Genomic DNA, 24,687 nt, shown 5'->3' on the forward strand with positions numbered 1-24,687 from the left:
ACAGTTTTTGTAACATTAAAGATGCTATGTCAGATTTTTGGCCGATTTGACCCAACAATTTTGATGTAAAATTCAATAGGTATTTTGATGGGGTCGAGAAAGTTACAAGCTTTCATTTGAGCCATTGCTCGAAAAAGTCCGCCAATTATTAGTAGCAGTGAAATAAAGTGCTCAAAATTAGTTTTTGTCGGGATCCCGACAATATATCACATGACCAATTGTTATGTGTTTTATAAGAAACGTTTTAAATTTTTGTCATGATTCCTGACCATTAAAAGTAAAAGTTAAACTTTTTTTGTTCGAGCGGGTGATACTCTTTGAAATACCATTCACTCAAAAAAAGTATATTTTTCAATGTTTGGGGCCAAAAATCTGACGTAGCATCTTTAAACAAAGAATAGATTAGTAACTAGCGGTGACCAGAAAGGTCACGTCCACCATTTTCTTTGGTAATAAATTCTATTAATATTTGGTTTGATTGATATAACAGTTGCTGGGTTAGGACGCCAGACATGATTGTGGTTAGATGGATGGTATTAAACAAACAAATTAATAATGATCATGACTAGCAAACCTGGCCTTGCAAACATTTCAAGTTTTATATGAAAAGATTCAAATTATTTATCTCTCGTAGGATTGTAATTTATCTCAGGTATTAAACATTTCTATACATGAATATGGTTTTATCTTTAAAAATAAAGCATTTTCTGGCGTTTTTGCAGGCCATATAGAGCTTTGTCCAACAAGTTTTGTCCACTTAGTCAGCCGTTTGTCCAATTTATCCTTCCTAAGGACGAACGAAGAATGGTTTGTATGTACCAGGCGCTGGCGATGGAAACTGCAAAATAAACAATTACAAACCAATTTTTAAAAAGAAAAAGTACTGAAACACTAGGCCTATATTTTCTAACCACACAGTTGCTGTAACATAACTTTGTTAGAGGGCGACCAGATAAGAAGACATGGGGGTAGACAATGTGAAAGAGTGGACGATAATGAACTGGGAGAAATTATATACAATTTTATTTGAGTCTCCAATAATGCTCCCTCATGTTCATTGTGTTCATTAAACTTTATCTTGAATGTCAGTTAATTTAGATTCTTATGAGATTCTTACAAGATTCTCATAGGATTCTTAAAAGATATTACTATTCATATAAAATACTTATAAGAATCTTATATGAATCTTATAAGAATGCTCTTATAAGATTCTTATAAGATCTTGTAAACTGTTTCCCATAAAACACTTAAAAGAATCTTATCAGAAGTTTATAAAAATGCTCTCAGGATTTTGGAAGATTTGATAAGATACCTATAAGATCTTGTAAACTGTTTTTAATAAAACACTTTAAAAGATTCTTATAAGATTCTTTTAGTCAATCTATCTTAAATGTAAATCAACCTTACCTGTTTAGTGAACTGGTCTTGGCAAGCCATACGGATTCTATCGGCAGTGGCTGGACTATCTAAGCGGAATGATCCCTTGATACCAGCATCCTCCCTGGCTGATAGGATAGCATCCTTGATAGCAAAGTAGACTGATGCTGAAAGGAACAGAGGTGGTTCTCCTACAGCCTAAGACAATATCCAAGAAATAAATACACTTAAGGTTATTTCAATTCTACCATAAATCACAGAATAACACAAAATGAAATGGTATAAAATTGAACATTAAACAAAATGGCAATATCTAGGTCTGGGGTGTATATAGCAACAGCTTATGTGCCTATGGAGGGTTTTGAATCATTCAAACTCAATGCCATCATACCGAGGGCTGGAAAGAAATGTAGTCTGGTTGGTTCGCATTTTGTTCTACTGTTATGTTAGCTTGGGTGTGGAGTCGACATTAGGGACCACACCTTATAAAGTTGCCAAAAGATTAAGTATGCATATTTAGCACTAGCCTGAACATCTGACGTCACACTTAGAATCTGGTGGGATTTGCTGTATCACCTTTGACCTGGCATCATTTCATGGTTTTCATGTTTCTGGAGATTCCCAGTTAAATTTGACTTACATGCATATTACATAATAAGAACCAGTCTATAACTATTAGCACTAACCTTAGAAGAGCAGATTGCGAACGGGTTGGGTGCCCTCGTCAATAGGCTGACATTTAACTCAGAGGGGATGTCACCAAAGCCAGGAATCTTGTAGAATCCTGGACCAATGGTCAGTAGATGACCCGATGGGGTCACTCTGTAATCCTCCAAGACGAATAGACCGTAGCCCTGGACGAAAGCTCCTTCAATCTGTGGATTGAATCGTCAAAGGGCATTCATAAATCACAAAACTTTCTTATATTAATAATAATTATAGTAATTTGGGGATCCAAAATACCAACTAAGATATTTAAACCATTGCAGTCAGATTCCTGACAAAATAATATCAATGTGCACTATATATAATAGACAGAGTTAGTTTGTAGGCCACAGGTTTGTTAATTTGTTGGTCCAACACGAGGTCGTTCTGGTCCCCCAACATCAAACTAATCTTTGGTGAGCTAAAGTTTTATAATAATAATATATTGCGTTTTACCTGTCCAATGTCTATGGCTGGATTTAGGCTATCTCCAACATCCATAACGATGTCTGTCCTTAGAACCTGATGCCCACCTGTAAGGCAGTCAATCTCAACCTCAGAAACAGCCACACCATACACAAAATAGTTGTAGGGTTCTCCTTGGCCGGTCTCCCAATCAAAGTGAAGATCCCTTGCTCTGTGTGTGTGTGTCAGTAAAAAAAGTTACACAAATCTTCTTACCTTTTCCCACTAAAAGATTTATTTTAAAGGCACTAGACACCATTGGTAATTGTCAGTATTTTTACTTTTTGTATCTGAACACATGCATAAAATAACAAACCTTTGACACTCAATTGGTCATCGAAAGCTGCAAGAGAATAATGAAAGAAAAACACCATTTTTGCACAAATTTGTGTGCTTGCAGATGCCTACTAATGAAAGGCTTCAGACATGAAGGCTTTTTATATTAGAGTGAGATATTACCTCTCTTAAAAAAAAACTACTTCAGCCGTTTCTCGACAATTTTTGTTGCTATTGACAGCTCTCCATTGCTCGTTACCAAGTAAGTTGCTATGCTTACAACTATTTTGAGTAATACCATTAGTGTTCATTGCCTTTAACGGTTTTTTTAAGTATTTGAAACACAAATGATTTGAAACTATTAGATTTGTATATGGAAGCAGATCAATTAGACAAATTTAATAATTATATTAAACGATTTGTAACTATCAAATGATTGAAATCTGCAGAATATAAACAAAAATACTGATAAGAAAAATAAACTTACTTGAAGAAACCAGTTGAAGACAGACTGACACGATTCATGTATGCTGCATTTACCTGAAACGATGATAAACTGTCATGAGTGTACTTCTAGTTTGTTTCATTTTCTTGTTTTTTAAATGTTCTAATTGACAAATAAATCTTTAGCACTACCCTCAAATTAAATTAAATCATTCACTACAACTTGGTACCGAATGGTTTATTTTCACCCCATATCAAACATAGTATTGAGATTCAATCGAGCATTTAAAATGCGATAAAATTAGTATAGTAAAGTACTAATACATTTATTTTTGGACAAATAACAAAATTGACTAGAACAAGCCATGAACCTCTGACCTCATGATTGACAGTGCTCCCCCAAATGAGTAAATACCAGGGGCCGATTTCATAGAGCTGCTTTTAAGAAGCACAAAATTTGCTTCAGCACGAAAACAGCTTGCTTATTTTCGGCATGTATCTGACCAAAAATCCATGCCGTATACATTGCTTGGGACTCTGGTATTTAGCTGCCAATTACTTTTAGCCTAACAATTGAGTGGATTATTGGCCGGTAATCTAAATTGACTAAGCAAGGATTTTTTTTTAGCTGAAGCAAACTTTGTGCTGAAGCAGCTTTAAGGAAAATGGGCCCTGTATTGAGCGGGCTAACCATAAGTCAACATCTAACATGTTGTGTGTAAACTTAATAATAATAATAATAATAATGAAGGCATTTATAAAGGGCCCCACAAAGATCGGAGCACTTTCAGTTTACATACAAACAAACAATGCAATGACAAAAACACAAAAAAACAGCATAAGCAAAAACAAAATGGCCTGATTAAACAAATAAACAAGTTTTTAGTCTATTTTTGAACAGCTCCAGTGTGTTGGCTTCACGGAAACACTTACCCAGCTTTCCCAAGTCCCTTTAGGATCGTCCTGGATAAAGGGTTCCAAGCGATGCAAGAGAGTTTCACAGGCTTCCTGGTAAAAAATAGAAAAATACAAACAGCAAATCTTAATCTCAGATTGTTCATCAAGCAGACACTCCACACAGTACTTAATAATAATAATAATAATAATAATAATAATAATAATAATAATAATAATAATAACAATAATAATAATAATAACCCATTTTTATATAGCGCTTTTCACACCTGGAGGGCATCATAACCCATTTTTATATAGCGCTTTTCACACCTGGAGGGCGTCCCAAAGCGCTTCACATTATATATTACCCCTGGTCACTGGGCCTTAATTTACTCCTTAAACCATCTCAGCTCCCTGGTGGGGAGTATGCAGCCTGTGCAACATTAACATGCGCTACTCGGCTAAATCAATCACAAGAACCATCTCTGCACTCACAGGTGCCCATTTACCCCTGGGTGGAGAGAAGCAATTATAGTTAAGTGTCTTGCTAAGGGACACAAGTGTCACGGCCAGGATTCAAACCCACACTCTGCTGAACAGAAGCACCAGAGCTTGAGTTCGGTGCTCTTATCCACTCGGCCACAACACCCTATGAAAGATAGCTTATTAGGACCAGAGTCCAGATTGTAAGATTTATACCTTTATTGCCATGCCGTTTAAATCGGAGCTGAAGCTAGCTGCTGTTGAAGAGGTGTTGGGCACAGTAGATGTAGATGTTTCACTGATGTGAATCTTGTCTGCCGGTATGCGCAAGATTCGGCTAGCAACTTGAATCATTTTGGTATGCAATCCTTGACCCATCTCCGTACCACCATGTGCAATGAGTACCGATCCGTCCCCGTAAATATGAACTAGGGCACCAGCCTATTGGATTAGATTAAAATTAGAATGGTTGATTAAACAAAGATAAAAAACAATAGCCGGACATTAAAGTATTGGACTACTATCATAAAAAAATAGTTCTCCTCAAATACAACAATTATAATAAATATATACAAACAAAAAACTCAGTCATTTGGATTTGTGCACTATTTATCTACGTCGCTGCGGTCATTATATGTAAAAGTTACATAACCACCAAGTCCCTCCTCCACCCTCAATCTTGCATTCTAACAGTCATAATATACTGTCTGTTCTTTTTAGTTAACAAATGAAAATAATCATAATAATAATAATAATAATAATAATAATAATATAGGTATTTATAAAGCGCCTTTAACAAGGATCAAAGCGCTGAACAGTGAAAAAAACAAGAACAAAGCGAGAAAGGAGAGAAAAACAGAACAACAAAAAGGATTAATGACGTGGCTGATTGAAGAAGTAGGTTTTGAGTTTTGTTTTGAAAATGGCAGTTGAAGATGATTCCCTGATGAGTTTGGGTAATTTGTTCCATTCCTTCGGCCCAGCCAGAGAAAAAGACTTGGAGCCGGCAGATCGAGAAGGCCTTTGCTCACAGAGAAGGGATTTATCAGAGGAGGAGCGCTTCTCTTCTCCTTTGTTTTCAGGTACAGGGATGTGATATGTAGGCTGTTAAAAAAAAAAAAACTGAACTCTTGAGCGCAAAGTATGTGAGCTTGGAAACTTGTGAGCATGAAACCCAATACTAATATTTATCTTTGGTTTTAAAGGCCCTACTCTGCATTTCTTTTTTTTCGGGGGGGGTCCAAAACATAATTCTGGTTGAAAACGGAGAAATCACATCCCTGCAGATAAAGACACTCTGACATAATTTGTAATGGGATATGTAGGACGGTAGATATGTAAGATTGAAGAACTACCTGATTATATGATTTGCAGTTAAAAGAGATACCGAACTTTGTTGGTATCACAGCAATACCTCTCTTCCTCCAGCGATTAGCTCTGAAATAAATAAATAATAGTAAAGAAATGACTAACACAATAATTAAACAATCTGAGTTTGAAACCAGTATCAACTTTCCAGAGAAATATTTCAAACCGTGTCTGACACCAAAAAACATTTTCTCAAAAAGTACAGCAATCCACATTTTCTCAAAAAAATATAGCAATTACCAGAAGGTTAATTGCCCTTTAAAGGTACCGGACATGTTTTGTAATTGTCAAAGGCTAGTGTTCTCACTTGGTGTATCCCAACATATAATTATCAAACCTGTGAAAATTTGGACTCATCAAAGTTGCAAGAGAATAATGAATGAAAAAACACCCTTGTTGCACAACTTTTTGTGCTTTCAAATGCATAATAAAAGGCTTCAGCTTAGGTATTTTATTATTTGAGTGAGAAATTACCTCTTTTTCAAAAGCTAGGTTACTTCAAAGGGAGCCAGTTCTCACAATGTGTTATACTATCAACAGCTCCCCATTGCTCATTACCAAGTAAGTTTGCATGGCAACAATTATTTTTTGAGTACTTTTATTTGAGAAACAAAATAAAATAAAGCATCGCCAGTCAAGACTCACAGAATTAACTGCTTACTGATGACCCGTCTTCCTTCAGCCATCTTTTACCTGTTATACTCATCCACGTCTTGCCTTCGATTGACAAAGTTACTGGTGTTAATGCACTGCTCCCAGCATCGTTCCAGACACAGACTCTGTAACTCTTGACCGTAATGAGTACGGTCACCCTCCTGGTAGAAATTTAGTTCTCGTACCTTGGGAACAATTATTAACACAAACTAAAACATTGCAAGAAAAACTAATTAGCAGTGGTTTCGTGTAGCACATGGTCATTGTCAAAGACCAGTCTTCTCAATTGTTGTATCCCAACATAAGCATAACATAACAAATCTGTGAAAATTTGGACTAGGCATTTGGTCATCAAAGTTGCAAGAGAATAGGCCCCAATGAAAGGAAAAACACCATTGCCGTGTACTTTAGGCCTCAAGACTTTTAATAATAATTTGAGTAAAAAATTATCTCTTTCTCAAAAACTATTACTACTTCTAGAGGGAGCTGTTTTCACAATGTTTTATACTATCAACAGCTCTCCATCACTCGTTACCAAGTAAGTTTTTATGCCAACAATTACTTTGAGTAATTACCAATAGTTTCCAGTGCCTTTTAGAAAACATTTAGGCTATATTACTTGCAATTTGAATACCACTTTAACTGTTATTTACAGAGCTATGGAAGTGTCATCCGACAAGTTGTAGACACCCCGAGGCATTATCTCGTGAAGTGGGCATCTTAGGGCGTTGTCACACGAGGCAACTTTTACAGGCAACTTGGAGGCAACCAACTGCAGTGCATGCAAAAGGAACACTATGGTAGCACATGAGTCATTCTTCAAATAATGTATTTCATTCTCTAAAGAAAAATATGTGAACAATGAAATGTGAAAGTTATTTTTTGTATTCATTTTGATATTTACCCATAGGCCCTTTTCACTGTATACTCAGTACTTACCTGAGCTCTGTGAAAAACATCACAGGCATATTACTCGGGTAGGATTCGAACCCACGACCCTTGCAATTCTAGAGCAGTGTCATACCAACAAGACCACCGAGATTGCCCGGTGGCTAGATGCAGTTCAAATCCTATGTTTTAGCAGCGGGTATACTGCAAACGATTTAAAAATGTTAAATTTGCAACGTTTTTTTTTTCTAGGAGATGTGATTAAGCCTACCTTGAGTGGATTTAAGCCACATTTGGTTGCGATATCCGACATAACAGTCTCTGCGACCAGCATGGCTTGCGGGCTTCCAAAGCCACGAAAGCCCGTATTGGAAGCTAGGTTCGTCCTGCACAAATGACCGGTCACCCTGACATTGGTACATTTGTAACAGTTGTCAGCATGAAGCATTGCTCTTTCTAGTACCTGTATTCAACAGAGACGAGTATCATTTATGTTTTCAAGGTATAGTAACAACCTTTCAGAATAGTTTATTTAAAACTATCGAGAGTCAAGATAGGAAAGTCACGAAGATGGTAACCAACCTTGAATGAAGGTTTAAAAAAAATTAATATTTTAATTTATTTCTACTAAAGTCAATATGGAGGCATGCAGCCACCCCTATTGATTTAAACCAATCCTTTTGAACCATTACAGCCGCAAAGCATTGATGGCAATAGTATGGGCAGCGTTACAGAAAAAAGTACAACAAAGTATAACTTGTAATTCAGATTCTATTAAATTGGCCAAAATCACTCACGAAATTATGGTTAACACCCACACAAAATCGAAAGGTATATTTATTTTTTACAGAGTGTTTATGTTTTTTAGGCACAATTTGTGCAAATCCAGTTCAACCCACGGCTGCCTCTAGAAAATGAGTCAATATTTGTAAAAAAAGGAAAGGTCCATCCCGCTAACCCCCCTGTTGAAAAGCAAATGACTGATTGGCTAATACTTACAGCCGCTGAGCAGTCATACGTGTGACCACAATTTGCATATAAATCGATGTGAAGCGCCCTCAGCTGGCCACTCTTTGAGACTCCCGCTCTATAACGGCCAAGGATAGGGTGTCTAGTTCCTGTGATCAGCATATCTTCATTACGGTCCAACATTAAACGCACTGGTCGATTAACTCTGGGGACAGAAACAAAACACGGTCAGATGCAAAAATTAAAGTTTATGTTAAAAGCACATAGACACCTTTGGTAATTGTCAAAGACCACTTTTTTTACTTGGTGTATCTCAGCATATGCATAAATAACAAATCTGCGGCAATTTTAATTCAAATAGACATCAAAGTTGCAGGAGAGAAAGAAAAAACAACCTTGTTTCATAAATTAAACTTTGTGTGCTTTCAGATGCATAATACAAGGCTTCAGCTGAAGTCTTTTATTATTTGAGTGAGAAATTCCCTCTTTCTCAAAAACTATGTTACTTCAGAGGGAGCCGTTTCTCACAACGTTTTTTTTACCATAAACAGCTCTCCATTGCTCACTACCAATTAAGATTTGATGCTTACAATTATTTGAAGTAACTATCAACAGTGTCCAGTGCCTTTAATCCGTTTTGTGGGTCAGGAGAAAAAGTGTGGGTTAAAACCGGCAAAAACTTAGTTACAGCATCTTCAACCTTCCTGGATACAATCAATAATGCACTTTGGAAGCGAATACGAAAAAGAAAAAAGTGGCCAAAAGGAAGTATTAAAGACATAGTTACTTATTGGCAGCAACAGCACATACACCAGCATGAAGACAGGTCCTAGATTCCTTGCCTCCAAACCCTCCTCCGAGTCTCTTCACGTGACACATCACCTTATGAATTGGGATACCCAAAGCTTCAGCTACAAGGCTCTGTAAGGGTGCAGAGGGAGAGGGCAGGAAGGGGGGAGGGGGTTGTATGAAACACACTAAAGTTGTTGTATGTCAGGTTTCTTTAAGGCCGGGTTACAGTTGGTCGGACGATGGTCCCGCGATAGAAATCTTGACGCAGCGATCATAAAAAACACAGTTAATATGACTATATTTTAAGATCACGTGCCATGATGTCCATAGCGCGACGCGACCATTATAAACCGGCCTTTAGTCTACTTCCCATCCTACACAATGTGCTCAAGGACTGTATGCGGTATTTTTAGAACTTGTCTAAGATTTAATTGTCAGAATAGATATCGGAGAGCTTGAATTTAATATGCTTAAATGTAGGGAATACTGTTAGGTTTGACCTTCCTTAAAGGAGGGTCATCGCTTGTTTTATTTTCTGTCATTGTCATGCTGATCTATAGGGACAAATAAACAAAGATACAATAAAAGTTACATGTGAAAGTTTCAGCTGAATGCAGCTTTTATTTGCTGAGCAAACGGCAAATTGAAACTGTATTTTCATAAGAGCATCAAAGTTGTTAACTGCAACTCTGGCCGCATCATTTTTGAAGAGACACAAATCCTCAGAAACCTGAGAAATGATCGTGCACTAATCTTTTCTCAGATTCAAATGTTTCAACTATAATAATAATAACCAATTTTTATATAGCGCTTTTGTACAACTGACAAGGGCGTCTAAAAGCATTTCTGACATCATTACACTTGGTCACTGGGCCTTAATTCCTTCCTTAAACCATCTCAGCACTCTGGGGAGTATACAGTCTTAGAGTGAAAAGTTATCTAAACCATAATATAACTTTAAAGGGAATTCTTTCTCAAAATAGATTATACTACCAACAGCCGCAGTGCTCCTCAACATTAGTAAGTTTTAGGCCCTACCAGTAAGTTATGGTGGCCATTGTTGGAAATTACATTGTCTTTTATGTATATGCATTACAGTGTAGATCTGTAATTTGTGGAAATGTGTTATAGAGTTAATAATGTGAATTGAAATGAATTGAAAATACTTAAACCAATGAAATTAGCCTAGCTATTTTTAAAGGGGATGTTAAGGTAGAAACACCCTCGTACTCGTACCTGTGTTCTGGTGAGTGACTGTGTTGCTGATATGATTTCAACCTCATCCCCATCCTTCGGTATAACCAACGTGGTGAAAGTCTCCAAGTAGAAGTGCTCTTGTGCTCCGATCTTAATCTCCCCGTCGATAACAACATCTGAGCCCTCGAGACCGTCTTCTACGTTCCCTGTCTTAATCTCACGGGTGATTGGGAAGAATGAGTTGTTCTCAATGGCATCCTGTCAAGAACAATCATGTGATCATTTTAGTTTTATTATTATTTTTTTCTTGTCCTATTTGAGTTTGATTGTTAATTTTGTGTTTGTTTGTTTGTTTGTTTGTGGCTTTTGTTTTTGATGTCAATTTTTCTGTTGATTTTGTCAGGCATTTCAAAACAAGCTTTTCCATCAGCTTCTGTAAATGAACCATTATTGGTTTGCACCGTATCCAATCCTGCATACTATTTTCATTTAATTTTAATTATTTTTTCTTGACCAGTAATTGACCGCTTTGATTAACAAAATTGTACTTAATTTGTTTTTATTGAATTGAATTGATTGATGGTGACTGGGACAAGAATTAAAGTGTAGTAATTTTTTACAGAGGCAGAATGTTGGTGTAAAAGACTAAAAGACTCACAACGATAACTTGACACTCCAAACGGACCTTTTCCCAACTCCACAAACAAACAAACACTCCGATAAAAATAAACAAAACCAAATCAAGAAACAATCACAAAGACCCCAACACCCTAACAAACCAATAAAAAACATCAGGAAAGGTTCTCTTAAGCTTTCCTTAAAATTTACATTGACGAAAAGCCATTGGAAGTTGATCCTTCAGCCAGCACACAATTCAATTTATATCAAGTCTATTGTACGGGTTTATGAAATTAAATTCGCATATTAAACTCCTGGTAAATGTTTTTTTTTTAAAGCAAGGCAAACAAACCTGTGAAAATTTAGGCTCAATCGGTCATCGAAGTCGGGAAAAAATAACGGGAAAACCCACTCTTGTTTCCACACGTTTCGCCGTGTCATGACATGTGTTTAAAATAAATCTGTTATTCTTGATATCGAGAATTGATAATTGTTTTAATGTTTTCTCAAAAAGTAAAGCATTTCATGGAATAATATTTCAAGGGAAGTCTTTCACCATTACCTTCTGTAAACCCTGTAAATTATTTGTAAATCTGTGAACTTTTAATTTTTGTTCTGTTTAGAAAGTGTCCAATGGCTTTAATCACTAGAGTGGTCTTCAAAGTGTTTATTTGGCAAAAAGAAACATACATTCTTTAGGTAAAACCTTTCTTTGTTTATTTTGAATTATTTTGTTCAAATGTTTATACAATTGTTTACATTATGACCTTTTCTTATCAGTTCGAATGAAATTCAAATTTTAACCTTTCAGCAAATGTAGTGTTACCACAACATAATGATTGATGATTGTCATTTAAGTCTGACCTTAGTCTTTAGATTAGGGACGTACCTCTATGGTTACCACAACAGGTAGTTCTTCATACTTCACGTCGACGATCTTTGCGGCTGCTTGTGCTATAGCTTGATTGTCAGCAACTACTACACCAATCACCATACCTACACACGTTACCTATTAAACAAGACACAAGAGATTGTTGAAGAAAGTAGATATTATTATTCATTATTATTGTTATTACTATTTTATTTGCCATAACAGTACAAAACAAAATACAAGACAATATACCCCGAGATGGGCAAGGGACAACAAAAGCAAATACATACTATGATCCGTAGATCTGTTGCTGCACATCTGGGGTACACAATAAAGTTAATATAGATTTTACATAACAAAGTACACAAAGCAATAATAAATAATAAATATCTAATAAGAATAACAAATAAACAAGTAAAAAATAACAGATAAGGTAAGGATAAACAATAAAAGAAAATAACTAAATAAATAAACGAATGAGACCACATCTGGTATCCCAGTCCAAAAAACCCTATGACTAAATCCTGCCTATCAGCACAACAATTCTGCTTAGCACAACAAGCAGCTAAGCATAACAACATATGCATAACAGATGACTGTTAGAAACCAAAATATTACAAGTACAGTTTTTGACTGGTAGCCAGCTCAGTTTTGCTGAGCAGAAACTTGTTAAGCAATTTCTTTTTTCGCTTAGGAAGCTCTATGAAATTGGATCCTGGTCAGTTTGACTCAAACGTTTTTACGGCTATGAAAGCCATTCTCCGAAAAAATAGTTTGACCCAAGACTTTTATGTTAGAGTGTAGCTCTGAGGTAAACTCATACTGCCGTATAGTTACAACTGTACCAATGTTGGAACAATGTCAACAAGATTGTTCCGCAGGGCAATGTGAACAAAATAGACTAGACTTACTTAAAAAAGAAAACCCCTGGTGCTATGCCAAATATGGGGCAGTGTTTCTTTTAAAACACTATTTTCCTCTTGTATGAAAGTGGCGGGAGGGGGGGGGGGCTACTGCCCCAAATTGAGCACCAATATGTACCAAACTCTCGTGACTCGATATAATTCTACAAAAAATAACAGAGTTATGTGGTTGGACTTGCACAATGTTTACCATTGGTCTGGAATTTGACAGTCTCAAAGCATACATCACAATATTGACCGTACCTTTGAGTCTGCAAAGAGGACGTCATCGTAAAGCAATGAAGGCCCAAACCTGTTGCATCCTGGTACGTCGTTAACGTCTACGTAGGCATGAACTCCATCAACGGCCAAAGCTTTAGTTGCGTCAACAGATCTGTAAAATTAACATTTAAACAATTCTGTTTGGTGTTGTTTTAATAACAATAATATTATTTTGACAAAATAGGGAGACTGCCTACATATGGTTAGCTCAGTCGGTACAGCGCCTGCACGTTCTGGACGTCATTGGCTCAAATCACGCTCATGCGAATTTTTCTTTGTTTAACCCAAAATCATTTAAAATTCACCGAGTTATTAATTTCCCTTTTGGTTTATTATTTAATAAGAATATAAATGGGAATTTTAGTGCACCATGTGTCTGCCAAAAACCACTTCTGGCACAAAGGGAAAAGAAATCAGTTAATTACTATACTTCTTAAAGCTTTAACTGAACAAGTGTGTTTTCAAGCTAGTTTTGCAGCTGGAGAGAGTGGCGACTAGTCTGAGGTTCAGTGGTAGAGCACTCCTAATAGTTGGTCCAGCATATTCAACTAATTAAATATAGGATTTGAGGCATTGCATGGTGAGGTATCAATATATATTTGGTTTGCCAGGTAGAGTTTGTTCAAAGAGAACTCTCTTGCTTTATTCTACTACCACGGAGTAGATTGTCCGAACTACCAAACAATCTACTCCGCAGTGTAGAATAAAGCAAGAGTTCTCTCAAAGCAAACTCTACCTGGCAAGTAGAAAGTGTTACTACAAACCAAATCTTTATTAATTAAATTAGACAATGACTTACATTATGTTAGCGTGAGCCTTCTTACTGATGACCAACCCTAGATAAAGCTCATCTGTTAATGAAAAAAAATAACAATAATTTAACTGTCAAAGAAACTTATAAATGGTTAAATTATTTGTTTGCACTTTCTTTTTCCCAATGAATTCAAGGGAGGATACAGAGGAACTTTGAATAATTATGAGTTAAATCAACTGTTTGTACCTCTATAAGTCAACCAAATAAACATTAGATAATGTATGAATAAATTAGCATATTATGAATAAATTCACTTGCATGAATAACATTACCATCCATGTGAGGGATATCGTCAACATATACTGCTTCTCCTGTTGTCTGCTTGAGGGCAGATAGATGGGTCAGAGGTCGTCCTACGGCGTCTGAATCTGGCTGACCCGACGGCACTTCCTGTGGGTGGGACAACCAAGTGGATATCAGTGGAATGAATTAACACGTTATTAATAATTAAATTTACGATTATATGAATAATATTACTTGACTGCAATTCCTGTTGGGGACTTGTGGATAAAACCAAAGAGAAAAGGTCCCTTTTACATGATGAAACCTATAAACTTATCCATTTAAAATTATCTCAACAAACTATAAAACAATCTAATACTGAGAGTATAAATGTATTATAAACTGAGTGCTTTTTAGTCATGTTGGTTGAGGTTAACAAACTATTTCTTCATTTTTTTAAATTCTTTTTTTTTGGGGGGGGGGGGGTAAGGTATAGCCAGACACATCTTACAAGTTGCTACAAGATTAACAGTTACCAAATCCTTTTTAGGCTGAACAAACAAAAATTGACTAAAGCAAGACTTGAACCTGCAACATCCAAAATAACGTGCCAGTGCTCTATCAACTGAGCTCACCCAGCTCTATTGTCGGGGGTGCCAGTCAGAAGCCTTAAGCCTTTTTGAGGTGTGGCGGACCAGATAGGAGTGTCCCCAGCTGTGACACTGTGTCCTTGAGCAAGACACTTAACCATTGCTTCGTCCTTCGGATGGGACGTAAAGCCGTTGGTCCTACGTGTTGTGTAACGCATGTAAAAGAACCAAGTGCACTTTTCAAAAAGAGAAGGGGTTCGCCCCGTTGTTCCTGGCTGTGGCTGCTGTATGCGCCGTAGCACCTTGTAAACCCTTATAAGGTGCTACATAATTGGGTCTCAGAATGAATCCATCACTGCAATAACCCATCATTTTGAAAAGTGTACTGTATATACTCAGCGCCTTGAGTACCTTGTTTGGTAGATACGTGCGCTATATAAGACTTCAATATTATTATTACTGTTTGGTTTGGGTGTATTCACACAAATTGTACCCAAACTTTATCAATCGCTATAGCGATTCAACTCAAAATTATATAGAATTTACCCAGGTGAGGTTTATTACCAAATGACATTACCTGATACATTTGTACACCCCGTGCAGAGTTCTTATCCCACGACTGATTGGCTGATTTGTAAGATTCTGGGATGGATGAACCAATGATATTGACCTTTATAAAAGAAAACAAACAAGGAAAGTTGGAATGAATGTTAATGGTTGATGCACCACCTCACAATTAGTCATTCAGGATCACATTTAACAAGGTAAATTAAAGGCACTGGGTGATTTATACTCCAAATGATTGTTAGCATAAAAACTAACTTTGTAAAGAGCAATGGAGAGCTAGCTGTTGATAGTATAAAACATTGTGAGAAATGGCTTTCTCTGAAGTAACACAATTTTTGAGAAAGAGGTAATTTCTCACTCAAATAATGTTAAAAGACTTCAGCTGAAACCTTTTATTATGCATCTGTTTTGTCTTTCAATATTCTCTCGTAACTTTGATGACCAATTAAAGTCAAAATTTAAACATATTGTTTGGTATTTTAAGCATGTAATGTTGGAATACATCAAGTAACTAGTGAAAATACTAGTCTTTGACAATCACCAAAGGTTACAATTGCCTCCACTAACACTACATCTATAATAACAATTAACAACATAACAATTAAAACTTATAAGGCGCTATTCCATCAAGATCATAGTGCACTAGAAAGAAATTAACTTGGAAAAAGGTGAGTCTTAAGGACTTTACGAAAAGCAGATAGAGTATTAAATTCCCTAATGGCAGTTGGGAGATTGTTCCAAATCATGGGCCCAGCCACTGCCACACTGAAAGCCTTCTGACCTAAAACTTTGTTTGCTCGGGGAACATTCAAGCGAGATGATGTCAAGTGTGGACGGAAGACATTGTAGAAGCTTTAAAGGTCTTGAGCTGGAAGTGCAATTTCAAAGGCTCACGAAGTTCAATAAGAAACTTCATTTCTTACCGCATCGCGATTGATTTGTCCCAAGACGGCCAAGTAGAATTTAAAGAAGAAACCGAGAGCCAGTGATTGACGATAGCTCTCCATACCCCCTGGAGCTCCTGGTGCCAGGGGTAGATCCTCAACCAGAAACGGAGTAATGTGCTCCATCAAACCAGTGCTCCAATTTCTTAACAAGGAATTATTACAAAATATCTGTGTGAAGTTAACTTAACTACATGTATACAGACTGTTAAAGACCTGGACACTATTGGTAATTACTAAAAATAGTGATTAGCATAAAACCTTACTTGGAAACGAGTGCCCTCTCTTGCCTTAATGTATTTTTGGGGATTTAGGAGACATACGCCTTTTGGCGATAGTTATTTTTTTAACTTTTATGCTCTCCTGGGCACCCCACTGTTGTTATCTCTGCCCGTGCAACGGCAGAGATATTGTCCTTGTGGTGGATATTCTTCTTCTTCTTCTTCTTCTTCTCCTTCTTCTTCTTCTTCAGCTTGCATTTGCAAAACCGTGGCCACATATTGGGCTTGGGCTTAGGCTCCGTCAGTTATTTAGAAAACATGTGCTTTTCTAACGGGGCTTCAAACAGGCAGACGAAGCCCAAGCCGAAGCCCAAGTGACATCCCAAGCTAAAGCCGCGGTTTCGTAAAAAACGGAACCAAAAATTCCAACCTCGTACCTAAAGCTTGTAAGCCGATCAGAATTGCAACGTAAAAATATAACGAGGTTGTTTTATTTACGTGATGAGTGAATCCTCTACGCTGCGCTGCGAGACGATCACCACCGAAGCTTTTCCCCACGTTATTGCAATGGGGGATTTTCCGGTCGCAGTGTGACCTGCACCGTGAACGTTAAAAACACTCTGCCGTGGTCTGGAGCTTATTCACGGCATACGGGTTCGGTGAAAACCCGGAGAGCCAACGGATGTTAACCGTGCTAACCGTGTATGGTTGTTAGTTACATGAGCTTTAGTTTGAGTGAGGAAACTTCGCAATCGTCACCGTTAATCCATAAGTCAATAGTCATTCAATAACGGAGCATTTTTATAGAAAAATTGTTTTAAATTAGCTTATAAGCTTTTACAAATTATTCTTTTCACAGTGCATCTTAAGAAAAGGTTTTGAATGTTTTTGGAATTTATGTGAGATTCATTACCTTGCCAAATGTCTTTGCAATGAAATATGTTGTAAAACAACTGCATGATACTGTTGGTAACAGTACCAAACTTAAGTGTTTCTTAGTAAAAGTTGGACACTTGATATTAATAGTGTTATCACTTGTCCATGTAATAATAGGCAGCTGACTTTTACCTAATCAAAAAGGTACGGTAACTGTAAACTTGTCGGCATACGTATGCCGTGAAAATATTTGGGAATATGGGCGCATGCTTACGTATGCGCTTGCGTATGGTGGGATTTCGTTAAGATATTCGCGAGTAACGTATGCGAATATGTTTGAGTTGTCGAAAATGTTATTATACTTTGTCGCATATGTTTAAGTAAAATTTCTAATATATATCTGTGGATTTTTAGCATCCAGTCTGATCGCGACATCATACTTATTCGCGAATAATTTCTTGACACCGCATACGTATGCGCAAACATTTGCGAATAAATTTGTGACATCGCAAACGTATGCAATCAAAAAGGTACGGTGGCCCAAAAGCACATCGCATAACTGTAAACTTGTCGGCATACGTACATGTATGTCGTGCGCAGCTGACTTTTACCTAATCAAAAAGGTACGGTAACTGTAAACTTGTCGGCATACGTATGCCGTGAAAATATTTGGGAATATGTGCGCATGCTTAGGTATGCGCTTGCGTATGGTGGGATTTCGTTAAGATATTCGCGAGTAACGTATGCGAATATGTTTTGAGTTGTCGAAAATTTTATTATACTTTGTCGCATATGTTTAATTAAAATTTCTAATATATATCTGTGGATTTTTAGCATCCAGTCTGATCGCGACATCATACTTATTCGCGAATAATTTCTTGACACCGCATACGTATGCGCAAACATTTGCGAATAAATTTGTGACATCGCAAACGTATGCAATCAAAAAGGTACGCTGGCCCAAAAGCACATCGCATAACTGTAAACTTGTCGGCATACGTACATGTATGTCGTGAAAATATTTGGGAATATGTGCGCATGCTTACGTATGTGCTTGCGTATGGTCGGATTTCGTATTCGCGAGTAACGTATGCGAATATTGTTCTGTATCACCCCCAAAACACACACAATTTTCATTTCTCCAAGTGCAACATAAACCATGCAGAATATTATGCTCCACCCCCCGCCGGGCAGAGATACCCGTATTTGCTCAAATACAGCTACCGTGCTTTCTAGTTTTTCATTTGTTTTCTTAAATATTTTTAATGGATGTACATGTGCTTGTAAATGTGATTGCCCGAATAAATATTATTATTGTTATTATAAGTGTAGATTCGTGACTAAAGTGTACATTCGGCTAATACATTTTATCCACCAATCTACACTTTCTCGTCCATTCTCCTTACCATAACCCATCAACTTGACTTACTTCCCTTTGATGTTCTCCATTGTCTTTGTTGCTAAGACAGTGGTGGGAGCCATTCCTCCATAGGCCACAGTACAATCATGTACTTTATCAGTCCCTGGTATCAATGCAACCCTCATCCCTGCATTGACTACTGCTATATCATCCTCACGACGTGGGGATTGCTTATACCCGTAAAAATACTCGTTCTGAAACAAGAAAATGTAGAAACATACTAAGAGAAAGTCCTTAATTTCCATGTAAAATTGTTTAAGCAAAAAAACAAATCATGTTTACCGTTCCCGCCGCCAATTTCCTTTTTATTTATTTTTTTGACCCCCAAAAAGGAGACATTTTAACAATTTAAAATTGATTTTTTTTTTTCTATATTAAATACCAGTCGGCTGTCTTTAAAAATGTGTCAGGTGGCCATTTAAAAAAAAAAAAATACTTAAAACAAAGGCAGGACACTAAACATGTTTTTTTAAGACTTTATATAAGATTGACACATGGTGCTCCATATCATAGTCACTGACAAACCATATCGTTGTCAGTTTTTAACAGTACAAAGGTCTATGTAATTGACCCATTTCTTGGAGGAGCCATTTTGTGGTCAGAGAACTAGGAGCATTAGCGTGCCGCTTGTTTCGTGCATGAAACATTGACTCAAAAAGTGGCAGATACACTCTAAAATGGGTCAGACTTCTGAGACCAGTTACTGGCGTACCCAACAAGCCTGACGCATTTGTAGATCAGGCTTAGCCAGAAACTGAAACTTTTGTATTTTTGCCTGAATTTTGCGTCAGTTTGAACAAACTCTGGGTTATTTTGACACCCATTCTGGGTCACACCTAAAAAGGGTCTAAAAACGGGTCAGATTTGACCCGGACTCTGGGTCAATGTGCCTGGATGACCCATTTCAGATCAGGCTGCCCGGAAACTGGATTCTGCATGGGTTTGACCAAACTCAGGGGTAATTATGTCACAGTGAAAGTGTTTAGAATGTATAGTGGATATAGCCAGGTAAGTGTTATAGGTTTTCAGGGCCTCTTGACCAATCATTTTATTTTTGTTCCTCAAAATAGGCAAATTGTTAGATCAGTTGACCCTAAAATGCATCCTTTTTTCTGATTGTTTGAGAGGCCCTAAAAATCTATAACATTTACAGGATTCATAACTTGTATGTTGGATTACCAAACAGTCAACAACTCAACACATGTCTGCATAATAAGCGTCATAATGGTCACTTCTAAGGACGAATCCGTTATACAAACAAATTGTTTGAGCTGATTTGAACAGAAGTTATTTTTGGATGGATAATATATTTGTATTCCATCCAACTGATAAGAACGGAGAGATATCTGTAAAAAACACAATTGAAACATTGATGGGAGATCTTGATTGATGATCGACCTCCAGTCTGGCAATATCCCACTAGATAAAACTAACTATTCCCCTCTGAACTTGTGCCATTGCATCACCACAAACCAAATGAGTTTATGGTTATTTAGTTGGGTGTCGCATGCAATTATGTCCTCTATGCAATACTATCCGGAGGACATTATTGCATATCTGCCGGACGGTTTTGCATATCCAATAATGTCCGACCGGACCCTGCTGCAAAATGCAATTGTGTCCGTCCGGACACATTTGCATATGCAGTTGTGTCCGCCCCCGTGCGAAACCATCCTTACAGTAAATTAAACGCCCTTGGTATATGGAACGCGTTCGCCATTTTTTACAAGCTAAGTGCATGTCATTAATGACATGGGAAATGTTCGGCCGTTGGGTATTCGCTGCTCATAAAATACGTGAATATATATGCTGCATAAAAATACGTAGGTAATCAGTGCTTACGCGCGCATATACATGTACTGCACTCATGTACATGTGCTGCAGCCCCGGACACGATGCATATGCAAAAGTGTCCGGAGCGGTCAGTACTGCAAGGCGGACACAATTGCGTCTGACATGGGCCTACTTGTCAGATATGTGGAAGAGGAGTGCCCTAAGTATACTTTTACTCTCACCATGGCAGTTGAGGTGATTACACATATATGCATGCCATATGCATGATCCTCTAAATAATTCCAGAGAATCACAGAATCTTGAAAAAAATATATACAGATCTATTTTTTAGTGCAATTCAATTTGTAAAGGTACTAAGGACACTATATTCATAATTACTCAAACAAATTATTAGCTTAAAAACTCGGAGAGCTGTTGATAGTATCACATTGTGAGAAACAGCTCTCTCTGAAGTAACATAGTTCTTGGGGAAAGAAGTAATTTTCAACTAATATATTTAAAGACTGAAGCCTTTTTAAGCTTTAGGCAGTGGACACTATTGGTAATTACTCAAAATAATTATTAGCATAAAACCTTTCTTGGTGACAAGTAATAGGGAGAGGTTGATGGTATAAAACATTGTGAGAAACGGCACCCTCTGAAGTGCCATAGTTTCTGAGAAAGAAGTAATTTTCCACGAATTTGATTTCGAGACCTCAGATTTAGAACTTGAGGTCTCGAAATCAACCATCTAAACACACACAACTTCGTGTGACAAGGGTGTTTTTTTCTTTCATTCATATCTCGCAAGTTCGACAACCGATTGAGCTCAAATTTTCACAGGTTGGTTATTTTATGTATATGTTGAGATACACCAACTATGAAGGCTAGTCTTTGACAACTACCAATAGTGTCCACTGCCTTTAAGGCATCTACTGAAAGCACACAAATTTGTGCAACACATTATTCTCTTGCAATTTTGTCTACCAATTGAGTCCAAATTATCACAGGTTAATTTATGCATTGTGTAGAGATACACCTAGCGAGAATACAGGGCCAACTTTCATAGAGCTGCTTATCTTCCCCGATAAAATCAGTATTACCAGCCAAATTTCCATTTGTTACATAGTGCTTGTTACTGGTATTCAGCTTTTGTTTGCTTAATCCTGAAAATCACATGGACATTTGGTTGGTAAACCTGTTTTTATCAAGGAAGAAATTTCATGCTAAGCACATTTTTGTGCTTAGCAGCTCTATGAAATTGGGCCCTGGGGCCGATTTCACAAAGATCTAAGATTGAGCATAACTGCAAATCAATCGTAGTTGCTATGAAAATGGTGATGTCACAATACAACTTACTATGGTGATACTGAAAAATTGTCTTGCGATGAATTTTATTGCTTTGTGAAATGCCCAACGTGTCCATGGGTGGATTTTACAGAGAGATTTAAAGGCAGTGGACACTATTGGTAATTACTCAAAATAATTATTAGCATAAAACCTTTCTTGGTGACGAGTAATGGGGAGAGGTTGATGGTATAAAACATTGTGAGAAACAGCTCCCTCTAAAGTGCCATAGTTTTCGAGAAAGAAGTAATTTTCCACAAATTTGATTTCGAGACCTCAGATTTAGAACTTGAGGTCTCGAAATCAACCATCTAAACGCACACAACTTTGTGTGACAAGGGTGTTTTTTCTTTCATTATTATCTTGCAACTTCGATGACCGATTGAGCTCAAATTTTCACAGGTTAGTTATTTTATGCATATGTTGAGACACACCAACAGTGAAGGCTAGTCTTTGACAATTACCAATAGTGTCCACTGCCTTTAACTCTTTTTGAAATCCACCCATGGACATGTCTGGTAATTGTCCTGTTAAGTTATATCTTGAGTTAGGACGAGTTACTGGTCCTAACTCCTAAAGAGTCCTACAGGACTTGTCCAATTAGTTAGGACTACCTTTGTGAAATCGACCCCATTAACTGCCAGAGGTTCAATTGAACCCTTAAGCTACAGCTCCATGATTGAACAGAATTCACACTCAAACAACTGTTTTTTTCTATGTGTTAAGCATAGAATAGTCTAAAATGTAAAAGTCTGACCTCTGCTTTATCGAGCTCCTTCCAGCCAAACAAACAACTTTTTATAAAAAAAGGAATAAACCAAATGCAAACATGACTGTTTATTTAAAGAGCTCTGCTTAGTTGAGGTTTAACCTTGGAATACAATGAGGGAAATTCAATACAAAAGAGATATTCACATGGTGTTACCACAAACCTCTCTTTTATATAGGTAAACCTCCACCACGCAAAGTTTAAAATCCTAGTGAGTATACAGTGCTTAATATAAATTTGGTTTTAGGGTAAATATACATATTACCCTTCATCCCCGATGAAAAATTATCATTTGGCATATCATGGAACTAAACTGATATTTAAAGGGATGCTGCAGTGAATTCAAATAAAACAGTTAATTTTGCTGTCATTTATTTCTGATATATGTATTGAACATCAATAAAATGTGTTTTGCTTATTCCCGACATATCTGACTTGCGTAATTAGCGAATAAGTCATGCCCCCCCCTTTTGTGGATTGTAACCGCCCTCCTCCCATCGACGTCACGTCACGAATTAAACATATCGTCGGCAAAAAGAGTCTGGTCCCTAACTACACGTGCCTAGGTACCTGCCGTTGATTTCACTCTTCCTAACTTAAGACTTATCTTAGGACTTAGGACGAGTCACAACCCTGCACTGTAGCATGCAGACCTTAAGGTTAATCCTAAGTTAGGAAGAGTTACTACTCGAGATAAGACGAGTCCTAACTCTTTGTGAAATCAACGGCAGGCCACACAGTCCACACGTCTCTATAATATACACAGCCAGGGGGCCCGGCGGCTCGGTATACCGCCATGACGTCACGTTTATACAAATGAAGGCTCCCTTTTAAGGGGTGGGGTGGGTTCCCCTAACCTCTTTAAAACCATTTTTAAAATACTTGCGCATTTAATAAAAAAAAATTTAAAAAATTGTATGTTTAAAAAGTCATGTTAAATCGTTTAAATGAATTTTAAAAAAAACACTGCAGCCACCCTGTAAGAGATGTGTGTTACCACTGTTCACCCATAGTACTTTTCAGAGTTCTGTGAAAAAAAAGTCACAGGCATATTGCTCGGATGGGATTCGTACGCAGGACAACTCAAGAAAAAAATGAGTAAAATGGTATTCTTTACCTGTGACGAGAATGGAATACTGATGTTGATAATGATCTCCTCTGGTTCAATGATGTTCTTTCTATAGCCAGTAAAGAAACTACCGTCCAAGGTTACCGTGCGCCCACCTTAAATAAAAATAAAAATTAAGTTTATGTCGACTCCAAAACAATACTATAAGGCTGCTCAGAAGGGAACAAAATTACATTAATGTTTTAAGATGTTCTTGTTATTGTATACATAAGTTGTAAATAACCTTAAAATTTACTTAACTTAAAGGCACTGGACATTTTTGGTATAGATACTCAACAAAGTTGTTTGTATAAAAAATACTTGGTAATGAGCAATGGAAACGGCTCCCTCCGAAGTAATGTAAATTTTTAGGAAGAGGTAATTTCCCACTCAAACATCAAAACACTTCAGGCCTGAAGCCTTTTGTTCGGCATCTGAAAGCACAAACATTGAGCACAACAGGGGTGTTTTTTCCTCATTATTCTCTCGCTGACCAAATAATGGAGTCCAAATTTCCCCAGGTTTGTTAATCTATGCATATTTTGGGATAAACCAAGTGGGAATCCAGTGCCTTTCACTTAAAGGTACTGCATACTTTGGTAATGACCCCCCCCCCCCCCCCCATTAAAAAAAAAATGCTGCAAAATGTGGTCACATCACTTTTGCCGAAAGATCCTTCTCCGACATTATGGACCCAAACTCTGGAATAAACTGCCCATTCAGGGACACAATATCCTTCAACACATTCAAGGCCTTCTGAAAGCCCACTTGTTTCAGGAGGCCTACCATCAATGACTTTTTATCTATTCTGTGCCTCAGCGCCTTTGAGCAAACTTTTGATTTAGGCG

General features: G+C 37.2%; 1 protein-coding gene across 1 annotated transcript in view; it reads right to left on the reverse strand.

Moving 5' to 3' along the window:
- Nucleotides 1-302: 302 nt before the first annotated feature.
- LOC117304530 (xanthine dehydrogenase/oxidase-like) overlaps nt 303-24,687 on the reverse strand; it is a 36,135-nt gene continuing 11,750 nt past the window's right edge. Inside the window, exons 12-32 of the mRNA XM_033789049.1 lie at nt 23,849-23,955; nt 18,852-19,036; nt 16,305-16,470; nt 15,392-15,484; nt 14,275-14,392; nt 13,988-14,039; nt 13,171-13,300; nt 12,023-12,142; nt 10,555-10,773; nt 9,314-9,447; nt 8,557-8,731; nt 7,829-8,020; nt 6,709-6,854; nt 6,003-6,084; nt 4,864-5,088; nt 4,201-4,275; nt 3,311-3,363; nt 2,539-2,719; nt 2,064-2,252; nt 1,408-1,575; nt 303-838 (exon numbers count right to left, since the gene is read on the reverse strand). Coding sequence (XP_033644940.1) covers nt 788-838; nt 1,408-1,575; nt 2,064-2,252; nt 2,539-2,719; nt 3,311-3,363; nt 4,201-4,275; nt 4,864-5,088; nt 6,003-6,084; nt 6,709-6,854; nt 7,829-8,020; nt 8,557-8,731; nt 9,314-9,447; nt 10,555-10,773; nt 12,023-12,142; nt 13,171-13,300; nt 13,988-14,039; nt 14,275-14,392; nt 15,392-15,484; nt 16,305-16,470; nt 18,852-19,036; nt 23,849-23,955 — 2,861 coding nt within the window. The 3' untranslated portion in view covers nt 303-787. The remainder of the gene's footprint in view (nt 839-1,407; nt 1,576-2,063; nt 2,253-2,538; nt 2,720-3,310; nt 3,364-4,200; nt 4,276-4,863; nt 5,089-6,002; nt 6,085-6,708; nt 6,855-7,828; nt 8,021-8,556; nt 8,732-9,313; nt 9,448-10,554; nt 10,774-12,022; nt 12,143-13,170; nt 13,301-13,987; nt 14,040-14,274; nt 14,393-15,391; nt 15,485-16,304; nt 16,471-18,851; nt 19,037-23,848; nt 23,956-24,687) is intronic.

This window comes from Asterias rubens, chromosome 2, assembly GCF_902459465.1.
Source record: "Asterias rubens chromosome 2, eAstRub1.3, whole genome shotgun sequence".
Taxonomy (NCBI): Eukaryota; Metazoa; Echinodermata; class Asteroidea; order Forcipulatida; family Asteriidae; genus Asterias; species Asterias rubens.